Source organism: Microcebus murinus, chromosome 5 (genome assembly GCF_040939455.1).
Source record: "Microcebus murinus isolate Inina chromosome 5, M.murinus_Inina_mat1.0, whole genome shotgun sequence".
Taxonomy (NCBI): Eukaryota; Metazoa; Chordata; class Mammalia; order Primates; family Cheirogaleidae; genus Microcebus; species Microcebus murinus.
The window spans coordinates 35,204,442-35,228,464 of record NC_134108.1 but is presented as its reverse complement, the minus strand read 5'-3'; the positions used below and the strand labels follow the sequence as shown (position 1 = coordinate 35,228,464).

At 37.3% G+C, this 24,023-nt stretch overlaps 1 protein-coding gene across 5 annotated transcripts in view; it reads left to right on the top strand.

Moving 5' to 3' along the window:
- Positions 1–4,993: 4,993 nt before the first annotated feature.
- The window catches only part of TRMT11 (tRNA methyltransferase 11), a 53,945-nt gene continuing 34,915 nt past the window's right edge, over positions 4,994–24,023 (top strand). For 2 of the 5 annotated variants that reach the window (XM_012777491.2, XM_012777490.3), the window contains exons 1-7: positions 4,994–5,127; positions 11,950–12,015; positions 12,922–12,995; positions 14,964–15,045; positions 15,134–15,226; positions 15,463–15,597; positions 16,690–16,846. In XM_012777491.2, coding sequence (XP_012632945.1) covers positions 5,056–5,127; positions 11,950–12,015; positions 12,922–12,995; positions 14,964–15,045; positions 15,134–15,226; positions 15,463–15,597; positions 16,690–16,846 — 679 coding nt within the window. In that variant the 5' untranslated portion in view covers positions 4,994–5,055. Of the gene's footprint in view, positions 5,128–11,949; positions 12,016–12,921; positions 12,996–13,159; positions 13,179–14,963; positions 15,046–15,133; positions 15,227–15,462; positions 15,598–16,689; positions 16,847–23,195; positions 23,309–24,023 lie in introns of those variants that run through there. The other 3 variants (XM_076002983.1, XM_076002981.1, XM_076002982.1) reach the window with 3 other exon arrangements.

The window sequence follows — 24,023 nt, the reverse complement described above, 5'->3', positions numbered from 1 at the left end:
TAAAATAGGTATCTCAAGCTTAAAATATTCCTCTTCCCAATCCATTCTTCTCAGTTTTCCTCATCTTTTTTTTTTTTTTTTTTTTTTTGAGACAGAGTCTCGCTTTCTTGCCTAGGCTAGAGTGAGTGCCGTGGCGTCAGCCTAGCTCACAGCAACCTCAAACTCCTGGGCTCAAGCCATCCTCCTGCCTCAGCCTCCCAAGTAGCTGGGACTACAGGCACAAGCCACCATGCCCGGCTGATTTTTATATATATATATATTAGTTGGCCAATTAATTTCTTTCTATTTTTATGGTAGAGACGGGGTCTCGCTCAGGCTGGTTTTGAACTCCTGACCTTGAGCAATCCACCCGCCTCGGCCTCCCAGAGTGCTAGGATTACAGGCGTGAGCCACCGCGCCCGGCCATTTTTCCCCATCTTTTAATGGCAAATCTAACCTTTTGTTACTCAGGCCAAAAATCTTGGAGTCATCCTTGACTCCTGTCTCTCACACTTCATATCTTGTCAGTAGTACCTTCAAATTTTATTAAAAATTTGAGCATATCTCACCACTGTTGTCATCTTGGTCAAGTCATCATCATCATCTCTCGTCTAGATTACAGGAGTAGCTTCCTCACTGTCTCCCTGCTTTTGTCCTTTTCCACCCTACTGTCTCTTCTCAATATTTACACTTTGAATAAACAGTACATGTATGCCTGTGTTCTCTCAGGCCCACAGGTCCTAAATACCTTGCCCTCAGATACACACAAAAGGTTTGGGCACCATGTGTCACCTTCAAGGGATCTGAAACAAACATCAGTTCATTCCTCTCGGTGCCCAGTGTCTCTACCTTTTCAGACACTTGTCCTCTCTTGCCTCGAATATTGCTAGAATCTCTTGACGAGACTCCATCCCTCTAGTTGCTCCTTTTCTAACACAGCCTTCATCAGAGTTCTTTTTAAATAACTGACTAAATTGCTTAATTGATCATGAAATTTTCTTGCATACCATTTACTCTCAAGATTATTCCTCAGTTTTTTTCAGCTTTATTTCCTGCACTTGTACCCAATGTGCTAGCCATTTTTACAACTAAACTGAGCACACCTTTGAAAATCTCTTCACCGTTAAAGTCCAGGTTTAAATGTCACCTCCTCTGTGAAGCCTTCTCTGATACTTCCCATCCCCAACTGCAGAAATATTAATTCTTCAGCTTCAGTCCATGGTATTTTGTTAATTTTCCTAGCATAGACCTTATACAATCCAGCCAAGATACAATAGGATATCTCTTGCCACTGGATTTTGAGCTCCTTTGGAGCTGGAGGATTGATTTTTAAATTTATCTTTGTATTTGCATTGGCTTAGCCCACAAACTAATTTATATTATTCATATTAAAATACGGAAAATGCACTTTAATCTTGAGTCCCTTAAAATGTTATCATAACAAATCAAAATATGATGGAAGGCTCTGATTTCAGTCAACTTTCAATCCCCAAACCAAAAGTATAACCTAGATGTCAGCTGGATCTTCTTGGCTTTATGTCCCTCATGGCAGTATCCATGACCAGTATCACTCAAGCATGAAACCTTTTTGTGTTTCAGAAGACTCCACCCACACCAGGCATTTCAAGCCTTTAATTTCAAGCATGTTTATATGGCTATTATTAGCTCCTGCCATCTTGCTGACTCTCTCTTTTCCTCTACTGCTTCTCACCTTGCCTTTGGAACACAATTATCTTATTTTCTCATTAGACTTACTTTAATTTTCTCTGAAGCCTTAGTTCTAGCCTAGATGCCTGGCCCACAGGAAATCACCTAACTTAAGTAGCCTTATTTTAGATAATTTCTCAGCTAAAGAGATTCTCTCAAGATTAATTCTCAATCCAGCTGGCAGGAGAGAAATATTTTCTTCTTGTAACATGTCCCTCTGAGAAAAATATTTGCAGCACTTTGGAAATTTATCACATAAAGTCTCTTTGCAAAGGTGGGTAAGAAGACAACAAAATATTTATCTGTGTTACTTGGGATTCCTGGGTTTTGAAGCCCATCCATCCATCCCACATTTTCCCAGGCAGTTATTCTTAAACCTGTCTGCACTTCAGGACCACTTGGTGGGCTTCCTTAAAACCAACTGCTAGACCTACCCCCAGAATTTCAGATTCAGTAAGTTTGGGGGTGGGGGAGGATTTTGCATTTCTAATGATTTCTGGGTGATACTGGTGCTCTCTCTCCTAGGACTATACTTTGATAATTCCCGCTATAGTGGCTCTTAAATTTGGCTGCTCATTAAAATCAACAACTGAGGAGCTTTTAAAAATCTTTATGTCCAGGCCACACCCTGGACAAAGTAAATCTCAGGATAGATTCCAGGCCTCAGTATTTTAAAAAAAACTCCTTAGGTAATTGCAATGTGTAGGTAATTTTGAGAATCTGTGCCCTATGGTATTGAGTGAAATTCCTTCTGGGGCTACACTCTCAAGAAATTCCCTTTTATGGGACCTGCCATGTTCTATACTATATATAATAATTTTCCTACAAATGGGCAGTAGGGGCAAGAGATAGGGATTACTAAGAATTGTGCTTAAATGAGAATCTGTGTGATTAAACAAGCATCTAGAAGGTGAGCCACATACCTACTTTAAGTGAGAATATAATAATTGCAAATTACTTGACAGAAGTCTTTGTTTCAAAATCATACTTGTTTCTTATTATATTTTATGAAGGAAAAAGGGAAAGAAGAAGGGAGGGAGAAAGGGGGGGATGAAAGACCTGGCTCAAATGAGGCAATGTGCTGTTATCCTTTATCATCCTTGGTTCACACATTCTGCTAAGGGAAGTAATAAACGGGGTCCCATGCAAAGACATACAAAGCCTCAGAAGCTACAAAGCTGAAGCATGGAACAGAGTGGATAAATCCAGGTCTTGCTTGGCCCTCTATTTGGAGCAAAGTAAAAGAAGAATGAAATCTTTTTGGTATCTTGCAATCTGGATGTCATTGCAGACAAAAGAATCAAACTGAGGACTGGTCCAGAGAGGCAGTTTTGGCAGGCACCAAATTAGCATAGTTTGCCACAAGGACTTCAGGTTTGTTTGGGGCAGTCTTTTGACCCAAGAATGGGGTCTACTTTTCTCCACTTCTGAAGATCTTGCTTGTTGGAAATTTGACCTCAAGGAGCTGAGTCATACTTAAATTAACTTCAGCTACTTAAGTCTGGATTCATTTCTCTGATTATTTCCTACTAGCCTCAACACTGATAACCAAAAGCTCAAGATACAAAACTCAAAGTTCAAAAGATAAGACCAAAAGCTCAAAGATACAACCAAAGCTCAAAATTTTCCTTTCCAATTCCTGGTCCTTACTTCCCAGGAATGGCCTCTGTTTTTTTAATAATAGGCAGCTTATACAGAGGCTTTAGTGGCTTGCACAATTAGCAGCCTCACAGAAGGAGCCAAGTCTCTTAAGAGGTCTGTCCTAGAAAGATGGAGCATGGATGGGGATTAGATCACTTCCCAGAAGTCAGACCATGAACCTCCTTTTACCTTACAGTAAAAAATAAAAAAATAAAAAAAATTTGCAAGTCTCTGGATGCTAGTTTGGCTACCAACTTCCAAAGGCCTTACTCTCCTGCTGCTCCTTAACCATTCTACTAAATTAAAAAAACTTTGATTAGGTCTGGCTGTGAGTCCCTGGAAAACAATTTAATTGATTTCAGAGTAGTTCCACACTAACCCTAATCCAACAGTTTGAGATTCTCAATGTAGATTCTCTCCTGCTCATTTCTTTCTTTTTTTTTTTTTTTTGCCAATAAACTTTTAATTGGATTTATGTTGTATATACCGTGTTATGAAAAGCTGTAAATGCTGTATACTCACAATATTTATAAATGTGTAGCATGAGCCTGTTTGGTACTTGATCATTAAGTTTCCCATTTCTAGGACTACATTCCCACTCCTCAATGATAACATCAGCGTGTGCTGTTCATTTGCAACAGGTGCATTTTCAATTGTTGTGGCAACGTGTGCAGCTCTTGACTGGGGAAAGAACCGCCTCCTGCTCATTTCTTGAGTGAAGATTTAGTATAGATTTAATCCTGATCCTTATAGCAAAGGAGCTTAAGAAATTTGCTTAAGAGCATGTAGGTGGTAAATGATGGAATTGAGGTTTGAATCTAAGAACGACACCACAGCCTATGCTCTTAATAACTAACTCTAAGCATTAACTATGTTCCTGGCACATGGTGCTGGAGATATGTCAGATGCTTACTTTTTCGAACTTTGTGCAATATCATAGTGGAATGCAAGAAATCGGTCTCAACATGGCAAATGGCTCAGTACTCTCAAAAGCGATAGCAATGTATACATAGAACATGCAATTAAAATATATTTTATAACTATCTGCTACTGTGAAATCTGTGCAGTTTGAATAGTTAGAAACAACTGTCATCGATGGTTCTAATTTACAGTTGGCTGTACATTAACTGATCGTGTGAGTCTAACAAATAACATAACCTAATATTTCTTGTGGACTTACTTTGAAAAAGATATTGTTTAAGTTTCTGTTCAGCACAGAGTGAACCATGAGAGATTATTTCGGTCCTCAAGAGCTTATTCTAATTGGCGAATAAAGCACATGCTTTTGAAAAATTATCCCCAAAATACAAAAAGCATAGTAAATGTTAAATGAGTGGTCCAGGGAAGTCAGTCCCTGAAACCTAGGTTGGCTGAAGTCTACACGGAAAACGTAAAATTTCTGTCCAGATATAAAGAGTTGTAGAGAAAGTTGGAAGTACATTCCAGGTGGAAGGATCACCGGGAACTATGTTTTATCGCAACCTGCTCCTGAAAACAATGCGGCCGCTCGCACGAGGTACTCGTTCTCGGAGACCCCTGCGTGAAAGGTAAGTGAACGCCTCCGACTGCGACCGGGGTTCAGACTCCGGGCGCGAGCAACGTACGGACAGGATCCGCCTCGCCGAGCTTCCGTTTCCGGTCCTCAGGCTCTGACTCCGCGGAGACTTGGCTCTCTAGAGAAGGGGGTGGGCCCTCGCGCGCCGCGCAGGCGCACGGGGGGCAGCTGCAATGGCGCTGCCGTGCAACCTGAACAGGTATCTGCTTCTCATGGCGCAGGAGCACCTGGAGTTCCGCCTGCCGGTGAGCCCGTAGCGCCCCCTGCAACTTCCGACGGGAGAGGACAGCCGAGTGGAGTTGGCGTGGGGGTGGAAGTGTCCTGCAGAGCTCGACGATGCTGGGATTCCGGGATCTGTGCTTGTCGGGGCAGATCGTGCGTCCCCAGTGCAATCCTTTGGCCCGTTGGGCGGGGTGAGCCTGGCAGAGGATGTGTGAGAGAGAAGTCTGGCTAAGCGTGTTTATTCCTTCCTGTGTCTGCGTGCCAAGTACCGGAGTTAGGCAGGAGAATATGATGGGTCCTCTCCCTCCAGGAGCTTCTCGTCTGGCGGAGGCTAGAGACATCTGTAGGCTAGAAGTGCAATGTGTTTTAACTGGCAGAATATGCGAGTCAAACTCGGTGGAGGGGTTGGTGGTGGGAATTAGATGCTAGAGAAGTTGGCGGAAGTGTTTTATTTATTCATTCAAGAAACATTTTCCGTGTGCCTATAATCGAATGTGTGGGTGCTGAGGATATAATGATGACAAAAGCAGCCTCTTCCTTCAAGGAGCTTGCTGTTTAGACTAACAGCTGAGCAGGCACATATCGTAGAATTGTAAAATAATGTTGGCAAATGCAATGATAGATGCACGGGGAAATATCAGAGCATATAGAAGGGGAATCTAATCCATCCGAAGGGTGTGGGATGTTGGCCTTTAAAAGGCCTTCCATACGGGGATGACACTTGAACTAAAGGAGTAGTAGGAGTTAGCTGGGCAAGGAGAGAAATATGTAAGTTAGAATTATAAGATGTTCATTATTACTTAGTCACCAGATGTGTGACACAGAGTGGTAAGAAGAGGGCAAGAGATAGAGGGGCCAGAAAATGCAAAGCTTTGAATACCCTGGAGCTTGGAAGAGAAATTTATTGAATAATTTTAAGTAAAGAAGCAACAGAATCTTTTTTTTTTTAGGCAGAGTCTCACTCTGTTGCCCCTGCTAGAGTACCATGGCGTCAGCCTAGCTCACAGCAACCTCAAACTCCTGGGCTCAAGCCATCCTCCTGCCTCAGCCTTCCAAGTAGCTGGGACCACAGGCATGTGCTACCATGCCCGGCTAATTTTTTTTTTCTATGTATTTTTAGTTGGCCAATTAATTTCTTTCTATTTTTAGTAGAGATGGGGGTCTTGCTGTTGCTCAGGCTGGTTTCGAACTCCTGACTTTGAGCGATCCACCCGCCTCGGTCTCCCAGAATGCTAGGATTACAGGCATGAGCCACCACACCCCGCCAGAATCATTTTTTTTTTTAAATCATTTTGACATCAATATGGAGGATGGATTTGAGAGGAATAAGACTGGTGGCATCAGGGACTAGTTAGGAGTCTGTTGGAATAGTCTTGTTAATAGACTAAGCAGGCCTGACCTAGGGCAAGGGGGAAGAGAATTGGATAGATTGGGAAAATATTTAGGTGATAAAATCATTAGATCTGGATTGATTGAATGTGGGGGGAAGAGGGACTAGTGAAGGATGACTCCTGGGGTGGATATAGTAATGTCTCCATTTAAAATAGGAAACACAGGCGGAATGTATGATTTAAATTTCATAGTGAATTTGATGTGCATGTGTGACATCAAGTGTAGATGAGGCAGTAGATATATGAATATGCATAGAGGCAGTGTAGGAGGCAGTGGATATATAAATATGCATAGAGCATGGTACAGTGGTCTGGACTGGCAGTAAATATTTGGAGTCTTCTGCGTATGAAAACTGGGAGAAAAGAGAAATTACTCAAAGCATAGTGTTAAAAGAGTAGTGGACTAAGTACAGATGCTTGGAAGTATTGATATTAAGGGAACGTCAGAAAGGAGAGGCCATGAGGAAGATAAGCAAGTGTCAGAATAAGAAGGATGTGAGGCCACAGAAATTAGGAGGGCAAAGTTTTAGGGAGCAGGGATAAATTGATAATGTTGAATGCAGTTGTTTTTTGGTTAGGAAAGTATGAAAATATGTTCATTGATACTCTCTACTAAAAGTGAATAGGTGATTTTGCTAGAGCTATTGTGTAGAGTTTTAGCAGGGGACAACCAGAGTGCTTGGTTTAGTAGTCACTGGAAAATAAGGAAGGGCAGATAAGGTAGACCGCCCTTAATTACAGCATAAGAAGGGAAAGTAAGAGATTGGTTAACAGTTTGAGGAGGACCTAGGGTCTAGGGAGGACTCCTTCCACAGAGAGATTGAGCTTGAGTGTGTTTATAGGCTGAGGGGAAGGGGAGAGTGGATATAAGGGCACAGTGGGAGGTGTTACCCTTTCACTAGAAGGGGAGATTGGTCAAAAGAGAGTTAGGATGGGTATGGGATAGTTGCCTGAGGGCCTGGTAATGGATGAGTTGAAGTTATTTCTTGAGAGATGATGGGTCAGCAGTTGAATGGGGAAATTGAGAAAAATAGTAAAATTTAAAATACTCATTGAGAGCAAAGGAGAGAGTTGTCAAGGCCAAGTAAAACCATTTAGTAGAGAAGAATACAGGTATTAGAACAAAGCTGAAAATTAGCTGAAAGTGGAGATCACATATTTGTATTGTAATTGTGCAAATATTGTATGATTTTCTTTAGCATTGCTCAACTCATTGGCCTAAGGAGCATGAAAGAAGATTGTAGCATTGATCCAGTATTAATGTTTTGAGTATCATGGAGGAAGTAATTTTTAATATTAATTAAAGTATTAATTGATAAAGAAGATGTTCTGTTGGTGAAGGGGACCAGAAAGCCCACTTCTTTGAGAATCAAAAGTAGGCTTAAAGGCACAGAGGCGTGGTTGGTTGGCAATTTGGGAGGCTTGGGAACAAAGGATGAAGTAGTGGGCAGTGAGACTAGAGAGGTGGTAGGATCCATATTTGGGAGTGTTTTGATTCCATTCCAAAGAGTTTGGATTTTGTTTTAGATTTAATGGGGAGCCACTGACTTTTTTTAGCCAAGAAGTGACAAGATCGTTTGTGTTTTAGAACAATAATTCTGGAGAACCAGAGAAAAGATACCACTTAAAGCAGCAATCCTCAACCTTTTTGGCACCAAGAACCAGTTTCATGGAAGACAATTTTTCCATGAACCTCGATGTGGGGTGTGGGGCAGTTCAGTATGACTCAAGTTTATCACATTTATTGTGAAGTCAAACCTCTCTGCTAATGATATTCTGTATCTGCAGCCACTCCCCAGCACCACCTCAGCTTCACCTCAGATCATCAGGCATTAGATTCTCATAAGGAGGAGGCAACTTAGATACCTCATATGTGCACTTTACAGTAGGTTTTGTGCTCCTGTGAGAATCTAATCTGATAGGGCAGAGCTTGTGCAGTGATGCGCGCGATGGGGAGCAGCTGTGATACAGGTGAAGCTTGGCTGCTGGCCCTCTGCTGAGCTCACCTGCCACTCACCTCCTGCTGTGTGGCCGGTTCCTTATAAACCACAGACCAGTAGGTGTGTGTGTGTAGGGGGGGTGACTGCAGACTTATAATAGAGTGGGACTTGGTAGAAGCCAAAGAGGGTTAGTGCCTAGAGTAAAGTAATGCAGTGAGAGTGGAGTGGTTACGCTGTACTCTCCAGAATCATATCCCTAGCACTTGGTGATTTTACTAGTTCTTCCCACTGAAATTCTTCTTACTGTATTACCCTAGTGCCAGTTCAATCTTTCAGAAGCTCAGTTCTGTTTTATGTCCTCATTGTCCCAAGGATACAGCTCCTTAGTCTGGCATTCAAAGCCCACCACCGCATGGTTCTCTTCTTCGTTCTCGCACTCCCCCCAAGTCCTTATGGCTGCCAAACGTGACTCCCCATTATTCCCTGAATGATACCTTCCATTTTCCTGCTTTAACCTTTACTTCCTGTGCACCCTTTAGTCTGGTTGGAGTCTTTCCTTTCCCATTTTTTAATCTATTGACTTTATATAGTCAATATTCATTTAGATTTATCTATGTATTTATTTTAGGCTTATATTTTTCACATGATTCTTTTTCAGATCTGTAATTTCCTTTTTGTAGTTTTTCCTCCTCTGGCAAAATTCTTAATTTTTGTCTTTTACCTCCTTCAATATAGAAAGCATAAAGTACATGACTGATATAAGGGGTCCTGTTGGTCTGCGTCTATTGTTTATTGTTTCTTTTGATTCTTTTTCATAGATTTGCTGGGTTATTTTTTAAATGTGTGCCAGATGCTGTATTTTAAAATTTTATTTGAAGAAATAATTGAGGCCTAGGATGATATGCATCCTCTTGAAGAAGTAAGGAACGGATAGGAGCATGAGTAATTTAGGATCACTTTAACACATTTTCAGGCATTAAACTCTGTGTTCTGATTCCCACCTGCTTTCTAGGGTCTGTAGCTTTTTGGGATCCTAATCTGAACTGGGTGGTTTATCAAGTCTCCTTTGTTCCTCATGTGTGGCCCTTTGATTTTTTTGTCTCTTTCACTCCATCAGTTTGTCAGAAGGGCTGTTTATTCTCATATCTGCTTTTGGAATTGATAAGTGTTTTAGGGAAAAGAGTGCCTCCACCTTGGAATTTCTGTCCTGTTCTGGATCGTGGTTTGGTAATTCTTAATTCTTCAAGTAGATGTCCAGCTTTTCTAGCTCTTCTTAGCCGGAAGCTTAATCTGAATTACCTAGTTTGCCATCCCTGGAAATGGAAGTCCTCTGTCAATTGATTTAGATTCTTCCTGTTTTTCAGGGCTTAAAGTCACTTTCCATGAAATGTCCCTTCTCAAACTGAAGTAGTCTTTTCCTCTCTTATACTCTAATACATTTTTTTTTGAGACAGAGTCTCACTTTGTCGCCCAGGCTAGAGTGAGTGCCGTGGCGTCTGCCTAGCTCACAGCAACCTCAATCTCCTGGGCTCAAGCAATCCTGCTGCCTCAGCCTCCCAAGTAGCTGGGACTACAGGCATGCGCCACCATGCCCGGCTCATTTTTTCTATATGTATTAGTTGGCCTATTAATTTCTTTCTATTTATAGTAGAGACGGGTCTTGCTGTTGCTCAGGCTGGTTTCGAACTCCTGACCTCGAGCGATCCACCTGCCTCGGCCTCCCAGAGAGCTAGGATTACAGGCGTGAGCCACGGCGCGCCCGGCCTCTAATACATTTTTGCTTTTACTTCTTTAAGAATGTGTACTGTTTCACATCCTTCAGTTGTAAGGTTAAATGTTTTATTTCTCCTAGACTTCAAGCTCCCGAGGATAAATATGTGCTTATTTGTATGTAGCTTATTTGTATGTAGTGTTTTGCATGTATTAGTTGCTTAATATGTTGAGTTGAGTGAAATAGGATCCCTTCTGGGGAAGGAAGTGAAAAGGATAGTCTGTACTCTTGGGCCTATCTACTGCAATAAAACCGGTAGGCAATAAAGGTGTAATGAGAGGCTGCCTTTGTAAATTAAAATGAGAGATTAGAAATGTAAGTATGGTCCAATTTTACCTCTGATAGAGTTTAATTAGGGCCAATTTTAGTTGGCAGCTGTCTTATTGTACTAAAAGTAAAGTTTAGACACCTGGATTTTACTGCTGGTCCTAAAACAACCTAAATGGGTGAAAAAGTGAGTGGCTGAAATAACTGAAAAGTTCATGTGAGTTAATGCATCACATATACCCCAGATCATGCCATATTTTTATATCCAATGCTCAATATAAATTCTCTTTTGTTCCTAATATAGAAAGATTCTTAACTGAAAAGTGAATTTGCCATACAATTCGTGAAAATTTTATGTTTTGCTTTGCCAAGTTGGTAATGGAGTAGTTTAAACATGTTTTGCTTTTGAATTTGAAACTGAGGTTATCATATTTATTCTCAGTTTTAAGTGGTTGCTTAAGTTTTGGGTAGTAGAACTAATGCTATGCCATACAACTTCTGATAATCCATCACTTTTAGGATCTTTGTGTTTTAATCTGTTGCTGATTTTTAACAGTGTACTTCATGTGCAGCCATCAAACTTGGGTGTTTTAACTTGGTTGCGGTTGGATGTCTTAAATGTAAAGCTGATTTTGCAACACGCTGTAGTGTAAAATGATCTTGGAGTGGGGAACTTCCTGGACTGGATATATGTTTCAATTTTAATGGCTGTGGCTCATGGTGGGCTTGGTATTACAGGCTCCTTCTGGTTGTGAGGAAAGGGGGTTGTCAGCAGCCAACAGTGGGGACATTTACTTCTTGTTGGGTTACTTCCTCCATAAGATATACACAGAGGAGTGGGATTCTACTTTCTTTATGTTATTTAAGGAGATAATTTGTTGGTAGTACAAATCATAAAATTTGTACAGTGATCTTGTGTTTATCAATATAAAGTGATGGCTTCAAATATATATATACACTATCTGAACAGATTTTAATATTGCATGCATGATACTTTTAAAGTATCTATTAGGTTAGTTTGCTTTCTAGTTCTGTAACTTTATCCAGAAAGAAGAGGAGTTTAAGTTAATGTATTTGTTAAATCCAAGTGATGCCCCCTATTTATTTATTTATTTCCAAACATCCTCAAATCATCTGTTTAATTATTCATTTCATTTTTATTGACCAATTGTCAGATTTACTAATCTGTAGTTTCTGTATTCTATTTTTTGCCTTTTCAAAATTAGGACTCTTCTGATGATGTCTTTGGCAATTCTCCTGTTATCTAAACTTTCTCAGAAATTATTTAATCATGGTTATTACTATTAAATTTTTTCAGAACTCTGAATTGTAATTATCTGGTGTTGAAACTTAAATGCCTTAGTAGATCATCAGCCCACCTTTTTTGATTTTTTAATCATATTATACCTGTCTGTCTTAGTAGACTCTGAACTCCCTGTGTTAAAATGTATTCTTTTCGTAATATTTTCAATTTAGGAAATAAAGTCTTTGCTTTCACTTTTTGGAGGTCAGTTCGCTAACAGTCAGGAAACATATGGAAAGGTAAGTTGAGTTTTCGTTAAATCATATGTAGTATACTTATAATAGAACCTTGGATTTTAAGAGAAGTGCTTATTTTAAATTCATATTTGTGTGCTTACTTGTATTTGTTTCTAGAGGCAATGGAGTAAAAAGGATATTTTGGAAAAAATTGTGGTTTTGGAAAATATTTCTAGTATTCATTTATTTTATTAATTTTTAATTGAACAATTGTACCATAATTTATATCTATCCTTTCATTGATAAAATGACTGTCTTCTGTTGATGTATATTTAGAAATAGAATTTAGAATTTAGCTGAATTTTGGGCTTATATTGGAGACATTTTAAAATTTGATATTGTTCATTGTGTAAGATTGTGAAGTTATGAGATTTATATTTTGTATTTGTAGTTTGTCAGTATATTAGAGAAATTTGAAAAATAGAAAATGAAAAATACCATTCACAATTCTTCCTCCTTGACATGTCTTATAATTTGTGGATACTGCCCTCTAGTCTATTTTTTCTTGTACTTTTTTCCTATTGTAGTGCTGCTTATCATAGATTTAAGAATACTTGATCTGACTTTAACTGAAATAAAAGTCGCTATAGTAAAAAATAGTAATAAATCAAATTAGTAAAAAATCAAATTAGGATAATATAGTACAATGTAAGAATACTTTTATAAATGACTCTATAAATGAAAATATCAGCAAATTAAATTTAAATTTAGGGTTAATTTTGTATTTTTCCTTTAGTGTAGTTTGACTAAAAAAACCCTAAATTTAAATTTAATTGTACGATATTATCCTAATCAAGTATTCTTACATGAAAATAGAAATTGTGATTTCTCCTTGTTCGTATCTTGAATAAAAGCATATGAAGCCTTGTAGCCACTTAGAATTAAATTGTGTGTTGTTATTTCTTTCAGTCACCATTTTGGATTCTTAGCATTCCCTCTGAAGAAATTGCAAGAAACTTAATGAAACGGACAGTGTGTGCCAAGTAAGACAAACTTATGTTCTCCTGTGTGAGTGAACACGTACTTCTCATAACTACTCAGTCATACTTTTTCTCTATATTGGCAGAAAGAAGTGGAGTGGAGGGAGCTCAGTTTAGGTTGCAGTTACATACGCCTGCCACTAGGTGGCGGTGGGGGAACAGAGGAGACATCTGCTGAAACTGAGGGTGAGAGATCTCAGCGGGGGTGGGGGGGAAATGTAGAAACACTTGTTTTTAAATAATTTTTTTAAACTTCCATATTAGCAGCATTATAGTATGAGATGTAAATGGTATGTTCTTACATAGGATATATGCCACATTTAATTGTAACCAAGATATTGAAAATGCTTTTCTTATAGTTGGTTTTTATTTGGATGAGCATTTTGGTGAAGTGTAAGATGACAAAAAGTGGAGACTGGCATGAAATATATTTTACTGTTTTACTTGTTAGAGAAAGGAATTCTTACAATATCACATCTTGGTATGAATTAATGTAATGATGTTGATCATTTATCCTGAGTGTTTCTGGATTTTGTCATTGGTATGTGTTCTTTTTTTTTTTTCCTTTTCTTTCATTTCTTTTTTCTTTTTTCCATTATTGGAAAATTTTCTGTCATCAGATTTGAAAATTAAACTGCATTTTCAACTAGCATCTCAAAGATTGAACAGCTTGTGTTATCTTTGAGCTGCTTTTTTTCCTGAACATTTTGGTAGATTGCTGAAAACTTTCTTTTCCTTAGAAATTATATTTGATAATGCAATGCCAATAAAAATTCACATATATTTAGTTTTGTTAACATGGTTAGTAATACTTTGTATTGTGATACGTAATTGCTGTTTTATTAAATTGGATACAATCCCTTATTTAGTTAACTTCATCCTGTTAAGAACTACCTGGAGCTCTAAATCTAATCTCTTAAACTGAAGCTTGTTAATAAGTCTTATTATTCAATAAAAATTACTAGAAAACAGAAATATAACTAAAAAACGCCCTTTGAATAATTACTATTTCAGATTTACATATTAAAATTTATAGCTTTAAGAGATGTCTAAATTCCAAAGGTATAGCTTATTAGGTTAAGATAGCTACTTGAGTATAAGAACTTGTACACTTCTTTCAAAGCTCTTATCTCCTGATGCATATATTTGATTAAGGTATAATTAATAATTGTACAATACTTATATAATCATTTCTTAGGCTGCTTTTTATTCTCTGTATATTTTGTATAACTGAGGTATACCTTTAGTGATAGCTAAGTAAGAGTACTATTACTGTAGAGACGTTCTCTCTATAAATTCAATGGATAGAAAAGGAGGAATTTGTTTTCAAATGATAAAATTCACAATCTAATTGTAACATCAGTTGTACTAGAAGGAAATAGACTTTTTTAGATTCAAAAGTAACTTAAATTCAACTTTTTCTATGGTAGTTTAGGGATTGAAAGTTCATTTTAATTATTTTTAACATGAAATATTTTGAGCATAACACAAAAAGTGAAAAATATAGCAAGCATCTAGGTACCTACCTTGTTAGATCTCAATATTTTGAGTAACTTAGTTATTAAATGTTATTAAATCATAGCTAAATACTAATTATTATAGTAACATTTTAGTCTGATCATTGTTCTTTTTGTTTTATGGAGAAGACACAGGGAAAATTTGGATTTTTTGCAACTTTCACCACTTTCGTTAAAATAACTAAGTGATTTTATGGCATCATTTGTTATAGTATAAAAATATGATGAAAACTTGGAAAACTGCTGACTTATATTGAATTTCCTCAACTTCTTTGTGTGCTGTGGATTTAAGATATATTTGTTTCAAGGATACAGATTTTTCATTTATAGCTTAGAAAACATAGACAATAATTCTTTTAGTGGATGGGCACAACGAACTAGTGAAATCACTATTATGTATCACTGTGTGAACTGAGTTCTTTTCTGAGGTTAGTACCAATCATTTATTTCCTAGGTCTATATTTGAGCTATGGGGTCATGGAAAATCTCCTGAAGAGCTGTACAGTTCTCTTAAAAGTTACCCTGTGGAGAAGATGGTACGTAGTGAAATGCAGTTTTATACTGGCATATGTGCAGATTCTGTAGAATTATTAAGCTTAAAAAACTAATTTGCTTCTCTTTTAGGTTCCATTTCTACATTCAGACTCTACATATAAAATAAAGATTCACACATTTAATAAAACATTGACCCAAGAAGAAAAAGTCAAACGAATAGATGTAAGTGAATTTAGCAAAAACAAAAACCTAGAAGATTAATGTCATCTAGCCATTGTTGATAATAAGAATACCTAATGTCTGTTAAGTGCTTATTTTGTACCACATTTTGTGCCAAGTGCTTTTCATGTTTTATCTTATTTAATGCTGACATTAAACTTACAAGTAGACATTGTTAGATAAGCACTATTTTTGTTTGTAAAGTTTTATGGGACATTAGAATTACTTTTATTTTTTAGGCCCTTGAGTTTCTGCCATTTGAAGGAAAAGTGAATTTAAAGAAGCCACAACATATATTCTCTGTTTTGGAGGATTATGGTTTGGACCCAAACCATATCCCTGAGAATCCACATAATATTTATTTTGGTAGATGGGTAAGCAAGTATTCTTTCTACTTATTTTAGTTTGTTTCTTTAAAAGCTAAATGTTAGGTCTTTGTTTTTGACTTTTTTTTTTTTTTTTTTGAGACAGAGTCTCGCTTTGTTGCCCAGGCTAGAGTGAGTGCCGTGGCATCAGCCTAGCTCACAGCAACCTCAAACTCCTGGGCTCGAGTGATCCTTCTGCCTCAGCCTCCCGAGTAGCTGGGACTACAGGCATGCGCCACCATGCCCGGCTAATTTTTTTATATATATATCAGTTGGCCAATTAATTTCTTTCTATTTATAGTAGAGACGGGGTCTCGCTCTTGCTCAGGCTGGTTTTGAACTCCTGACCTTGAGCAATCCGCCCGCCTCGGCCTCCCAAGAGCTAGGATTACAGGCGTGAGCCACAGCGCCCGGCCTGTTTTTGACTTTTTATATGTAGAACTTTTAAGCAGCTAAAGAATCAGAACTACTATATGGATTAAAGTCAGTTAGAGTACGTGATTATGTGTGTTGATCCCCCCCCCCCCCAGATTCCTATGAAGTACAAGAGCCTTGCTAGATTGTTAGATATAGGGCTGAGGGGGGTGTGATGTACCTGGAAATATTAAAACAAGACTTTTTCAGACATCTGGACTGCTTTTTTGATAAAGCAGAGAAAAGGCAAAATGCTGTGATCATTGAGGGGTCTCATTTGTGGAGATCTCCAACGTAGGGCTTCCATTCTGAGTATAAATAGAATTACCATAAAGCAGTTCTGTCCACTTTTCTAAGGCTGTGAGTGAATGGGAGCTGTGACTTATGTTAGAGATTATTGCTATTTAGGAGAAAAAAGAAATGGGCCAAGTTTACTAGTTACCAACCCCTGGAATAATTGCATTCAAATTCAATTCCTGTTTGGTTTGAAAACACAAAGTAAATGGAAAGACATTAAGAAATAAAAGGTTTTGTACATAATGACCACAAGCATATTATTTACAAGGAACGAATTTAGAGCAGTGGTAGTGGAAAGAAGTTCTTGTCAGCAAGATACTGAGGTTTTATTGTGAAGGATTATCTCAAATCTGTATGGTTATACTAACTGGAGAAATATCTCTGATCTAGATTGCAGATGGACAGAGAGAGCTTATTGAGTCATACAGTGTCAAAAAGAGACACTTTATTGGAAATACAAGCATGGATGCTGGCTTATCATTCATCATGGCTAACCACGGAAAAGTGAAAGCAAATGATATTGTCTTTGATCCATTTGTTGGAACAGGTATTTTTATTTAACTGTTAAGCTAGTATGGAGATGTTGCTTTTGTATTAGTGAAGCCCATAGCAATATTTTTGCTAAAAGATTAAACGTACAGAAAAATCTTTTAATTATCATTGGATAATGGCTAAGAGACAACCACATACTTGTGTAATAGCCAGTATTTAACACTTTTGCCACTGCAGTGATTATGCAGATAGAATTTTGTGGGTCTTATTCCAAGTAAACCACTAGGGGGGAGCATACATCTAGTTTTTTAAATAGCAGAACTTACAATATTATACACTGTAGAAATGTTGTAAAGCTGTATAGTTTATATAGATAGGAAAACCCTTGGTGGGGAAGAGAGATTGGAATGACAAGATCAAAAAAAAAATTGGTTCATCCTTTTAAGTTAATAACCATATTAACCAGATGGAAAAAATAGTTAATGTATTCTGTTTTTAATTTGGTTTGTGGAGGTTTATAAATAGGTATGAAAATAAGAAAAGTGATGAAATATTAATGGGATAGAGGCCACTGTGGCAATGAGCTGGGTTCTGTGTGCACTTGAATGGGATGTCCTTGTAATTAACTTTGTGTGGAAGTCCTAAAACGCCAAGTTTACTTCATCTGACTCTGAAGACTTTTTCCTCCGTCAGCTCATATTGCTTGGTCTTGCCCATACCATACGCAGGGAGTACTCACAGTAAGGTTTGTCTGGCTAACCCAGTGAGGCTCAGTTTACGGTTGGAGCTTCTATAGCCATCTTTCCCTTTGAACACTGATGATGCAAAGCTAACATTTGTTGAATAGTAAATGTGTCAGATACTGTGCTATACATTCTAATGTCACTATCTAATTTAACTAGGCCCGTAGTTTGAGGACCCCTGGCACAGAGAGAGGTAAAGTGACTTAGCCAAGATTATGCAGCATATATGTTTCATAGGATTCAGACTCAAGCGGTCCAGCTCCAGAGCTCATTCTCTTAACTACTGTCATGGAGCTGCCTCTCTCTGTTTTAGGATCTGTCAGCCAGCCATCAGACCATACAATAACTTGAGGAGGATGACCACATAGGATTAGGAAAAAGTAGTATCGAGGTTGAGATCTCTAGCTGATGGAATGATTTCTTATATTGGTTGTTGTTGAATTAATTCATTTGTGAGTCATTCTTCTCCCACTCTACTAGTGTCTCCGTACAGTCCATCCCCAACATACTATCTTTTCTTTCCCATCCTTATTATCCTGAGTGTCTCCTCCCACATTTTAAACTTTCTATTGGAAATAATACTAAGCTTATAGAAAAGTTACAGGAATAAAAATAGAACAAAGAACATCCATGTGTCTTTAACCCAGCTTAAGCTATTATTAACATTTGGCCTAATTTGCCATATCATTTGTTCTATTTGTGTTTATATACGTAATATTTTCTTTGCTGTTTCATTTGAGAGTTGTATTCATCATATCCCTTTACTTCTCAAATACTTGTTTCTTTTTTTTTTTTTTTTTTTGAGACAGAGTCTCGCTTTGTTGTTGCCTAGGCTAGAGTGAGTGCCGTGGCGGTCAGCCTAGCTCACAGCAACCTCAAACTCCTGGGCTCAAGCGATCCTTCTGTCTCAGCCTCCCAAGTAGCTGGGACTACAGGCATGAGCCACCATGCCCGGCTAATTTTTTCTATATATATTAGTTGGCCAATTAGTTTCTTTCTATTTATAGTAGAGACGGGTCTCGCTCTTGCTCAGGCTGGTTTCGAACTCCCGACCTCGAGCAATCCGCCCGCCTCGGCCTCCCAGAGAGCTAGGATTACAAATACTTGTTTCTTAAGATATATTTTCTTATATAACCACAGTGTAGTTTTTAATGTTAGTAAATGTAGTATTAATATACTACTTTAATATTCATATTCATATTCCAGTTTTGTCAGTTGACCCCATGATGTCATTGATAGCATCTTTTTCCCTTTCTGGTATAGGATCAGGTATTATATTTTATTGTCAGTGTTTCTTTGATTTCTTCCATTTGCAACACAGGCAAAGATTTCTTTTTAAAATTAAATTTGTACTTTTGAAGAATGCTATCTCTCCTCCCTTTATTTTTTACCTAGAATGTTTCTTATTTTGGCTTGTTTGATGTTTCCTCATAATTTGATATAGGTTGAACATTCATAGCTGGACAAAATCAGTGATTTTGTATCCTTGTCATAGTATACACATGATAGCTCTCTACCCCTCACTGGTAATGTTAATTTTGATCAGCTAGCCAAGATAATATTTGATTTTTCCACTGTATGATTATTGTTTTTTTTTCCTTGCCATTATTAAGCAGTTGTGGGAGACACATTAAGACTATGTTAATATTTTGTTCCTTATCCAAATCTCCCCTCACCTCTGTCAAGTTGTCCGTTGATGATTCTTGTCTGAACCAGTCTTTACTTTGATAGTTTCAAAGGGATAATTTTCCAACTCTAGCACTGAGTCTATAGTTACCAGTCAATACTCATTATTCTGTTGTAAGCAAGAGCCCTTTCTTCTCTTCCACATATTTATTAATCTATTTATTGTTAATATAAACTAGTAGTTCCTGCTTTTTCTCCCTGGTGGTCTATAATTCATTATGTTCCTTAATTATTTGGTTGCTCAAATTGTCCCAGATTTGCCCAATGAGAGCCTTTTTACATTGAATCTGTATTTTGTTTGTTTTGAGCACTTCCTTTCTGACTTCTTTTCTACCTGTTCGAACTATGGCATCAGTCATTTTTCCAAGAAACCCTTCTTTCTTTTAGTAGGGAGATGGTATTAGAGACCAAGATCTGGGTTCTAGACCCTTTCAGTGGACAAGCCAGGAAACATATGTATGTGTGTATATACAAAATGTGTATAAGTGCATATGCAAGTACACATGCATGTATTCCCACATACTGTATGTATATGTGCACATATAAGTGCAGATAAATATTTTAGAAATTGTGAATTTGCACATATACTACAAATTACAGTCTAACTTTATGAATTTCTTTTTGCTTACCCCATACCATATTATATACATCGTCTTCCACAGTAAGGACCCTTGTTCCTATCAGTGTCAACACATTGATACTTTTGCTCATTCCTGTAATATTTCTAAAATAGTTTCAAATTGCTTTGCTCATGCTATTTCAAAGAAATCCCGTTAAGAAGAGTTTAGGATGTATTTTCAGTTCCCTAAGGGGAAATAAAGTCAAATACTTTTCCTGCTTCTTTTTCCCCTTCCTTTAAAATTCTGTTGAGTTTATTTGTTCCAGTTTTCCCTCAGTTTTAGTTTGTTGTTGTTGTTTTTCAAGACAAAGCCTTGCTCTGTTTACCCGGGCTAGAGTGCAGTGGTGTCATCATAGCCTACATGCAACTTCATACTCCTGAGCTCAGGTGATCCTCCTGCCTCAGCCTCCCAAGTAGCTGGGACTATAGGCACATGCCACCACGCCTGGCTAATTTTTCTAGTTTTTTGTAGAGATGGTATCTTGCTTTGCTCAGGCTGGTCTTGAGCTCCTGGCCTCAAGTAATCCTCCTGCCTTGGCCTCCCAAGGTATTACAAACGTGAGCCACTGCACCCGGCTGAGATTACTTTCCTATTTGATGTGAAGAATGGATCTAACTTATCTTTTTCTAAATGCTAAAGCCTTTATTAATCCTTACTCATGTTCTTAGACTTTAAAAACTTTTTCTGTGAAGTGAGAAGAATACATAAATGTACAAAATGATTAATATGTACATACATGCACAGACCAGGCCATAGAGTTTAAAAATAGAGTTGCCAGTACAGGTAACATTTTTTTCTATTGATGTGGATAAGGCTGAGTATATATGAAATTCTAACTTCACAGAAGTCAGTGTGAATCCTTAGTGGTGAGGGGCAAGGAGACCTGCTTCTATTTGTTTCAGGACAGCTCCTCACAGTGGTTGCATATTTTGATCATCTGACTGTTCACATATGAGAGGAGGATCTTTGCAAAGATCCTCCAGATGCTGCTAAAATACATTTTCATAACTTGTGTTTGTAGATTAAGCATAGCTTTAGGACATTAATCAGTTTTTGATACTTTTGTTTTAAAACTGGTGATAACCAATAATTGTGAATAGACATAGTCTTAAGCACAGTTTATCCTCTCTCTTGGGCCTTTTGCCTCATTGATGGGTAGTACCTTCTGAAGGATTGGAGAATTACATAGCCCTTTGCCCTCCTCCATGGCCATAGTTTTTCACAAAGCATTTAATATTTTTTCTTTCAGTTTCCCTTTTGTATTTTTTTTTAATTCAGGTGTAACTAATCCTTTTTCTATTTTCAAGATACAAAACTGAAGTGTATGTAGTTTCCCAAATATATTACTCACTGACTACTCATGTCTTGTGAGTAGGGTAGAAAGGTTCTGGGAAATTGAAGGAGAGATATAATCTTTTCCTGCCTAAATTCCTTTCCTTTTTCTTGTAGATGGTTTGTTATCTAAGTTGTTTGGAATGACATGAGCTGCAGAAACATACTTTCATTTCTATTTTAGCAAATACACTGATTTTCATTTTAGTAAGATTTTTTTAAAGTTGTGTATTTCCACTTTCCATTCGATCAGCTCTCAGTACTTAGAAATTACTACTGTTTACATATGAGTTTGGCTAAAGGAATGATCAACATGAATTTATTGAATACTTATAATGGCACAGCCTTGCTTGTGATTTGGTATAAGACTTATGAATGGTATACAACTGTCATTTACTGAGTGCACAGGTTTACTTACTTCATATAATTTGTTTAGTAACAAAACTTCCATTTGGTTATCTATTTGGTAAGTTAACTTATATTTACTTCTATTGGTGCTGACTTCAAAGGAGTTAGTATGGTATAAAGGCAAGAACAAATAGAGTGAATTAAATCTTTACAAATTATTATATGAATTTGGGCAAGATTCTTGTCTGGGTCTCAATTCCATTATTTGTAAAATGGTGATAGTAATATATTGAGAAAATTAAGTGAGGTAATATATGTATATAATATTCCTAGGAAGTTGTCTGACACATGGTGGACATTCAGTGAACTCTAATGGTTATCATTATTATTTTTTAATTATTGATAAAAACTTAGATGCCTTTTTGGTGAAAGTTGTTAGATATAGCTAATATTAAATGGTGATGTTGAAGAATTTGACCATGAATTTATTTTCTAGTCCCTTTTTTGGCTGATTTCCAAGATATTTGTAATTTACAACTATTGGCAAATAATAGCAGCAGGCAGGAAAATTGAAACTTAATATTGTACAAGTCAATTTTTTTGTTCATAGTTAAAATAATTGGTACAAGTGTATGCTGTTGCCTTAGATAATTTAGAGCTCTGCAACCATAGCTCATTGATTCCTTCTCATGCCCTCAAGTGAGTCAGCTCCTCTAGTAATGAGAATGCACCCAGGAGACTAATGTATATTCCTTGGCATTGTCTACCTTCAGGTGACCCATAGGTGAAAGGAAAGGAGTGTAGCTCCTTTGGAGATTTTTGTCATTGCACAATAGTAGACACAGGAGTCAGGAGTTGGGAAGCTGACTGTCCCGTTTCTGGTGGGAGACCTAGGGGAGGAAAAGAGAAAGCTGGGCGAGTGAGATAATGGATCTCTGTAGGTTTGTGTAATATCCTTCCCATTTTTTCTAGTACTCTTTGTAGTCCCCTCTTCCTGGGTCTCAGAGTTTGTCTAGCAGGATCTCTATTTTTAGCAGTGTTCTTTTGCTCAGGCTACTAGTTTATTTTATTTAAGTAGAATTTTTTTTTAAAAAGAATAAAATAGATGCAATAATATTACCATTTTTCTTTATTTTTCTCCCTTTCTCTCAGCAAAACCAAAGCCCAGTCTCTCATTTCCCCACCTTTGCAAAGCTTTCCACTTAGCTCTCTAAAGATAAAAATCATGAGTTTCCATATCATAGAATAAATTCTACTTATTTATTGTATCCTTTTGCCTATAAGATATTACCCTAGCCTTAAAGTGGTTACTATTTAAGTGATGAGAATTTGAAATACCGAGTTACTGGTCTAGATCCCATATGCTGCATTTTTACTTTTGATGGCATAAAATGAAATGAATGAGTCATGTTACCTGCCTTCTTGACACTTTGCCCTCCTTTCGTAGCACCCTTTTTCAACCAAAAAGCTTCCAAGAAAACTCAAGCTGAGGTATAACTAAATGCTAAAAGTGCATCAGTTTAATCAAAAGAACAACTAGATGACTAACAGTGATTACCCAGTGACCAGTTCAGACAAGCTAATTTATTATGATTTTATTTTTAAAAATTAAAAGCTTAAAAGGCACAAAGTTGACTATCAGATGCAGTCTAACAGATTATTCATCTCCTTTCAGCAGTGTACTGTAAATTGGGTCTTCTCAAAACTCACTCTAACCAAATGGATAAGGTTCTGTTTAAGGAAGCACAGGAAAGCTTTTCTGTTCCCCTTGACAACTAGTTCTTCTAGGTGAGTATCTGCCTTAATTGGCAGAATTGTAGTAATTCCTCATAATTTGGGTGAAGTGACTTTGTGACTATTTCAAGTCATCACATACACTGCCTTTCCTAAATAGGGGCTGTTACATTTCCAAAGCAAGAGTTATGAGGACTTTTTTTTTTTTTAAACTTCCCTCTCACATAAATGCTTTTTGTAGTTATGAGAGATCCTAGGTTTTGGTTTCTGCTGTACTGTTAGTCTTCCATTTCTCTTCTTCATGGGCTCCCATAGGAACTAGTCAGTTATAATATATTCATGAGCAAAATATTTTTAAGTACATGTTACCAGACTATATTTTAAATGGCTATGGAAGGAACACCATTAATTTATAGACCTTGACCCTCTGGAGGCACTACCCATCTTAATTTTAAAGATTACATTTCAAAAGGATGTAGGGAAAGAGCCTTAGTTTTTTTTTCCTTGTCCAAGTCTGTGCATATTTTATAGTCTAAGAATATATTTATTATTTCAACTTGACTGGCAGACCTTTCTACAGTGTAGCTAATTAGGACTTGCCCAAGCACTAAAAGCCTTTTAATTTGAATGATTAAACAAAGTGAAGTTTAATGAAAAGTACAATTATTAAAACTTTATTTAACTTTGTAAAATTTTTTTCCTAAACAATTTAAAAATACGATTACCTTTTATTTTAAAGAGTTTAATTGTTATTTTAATCTTTATTAGG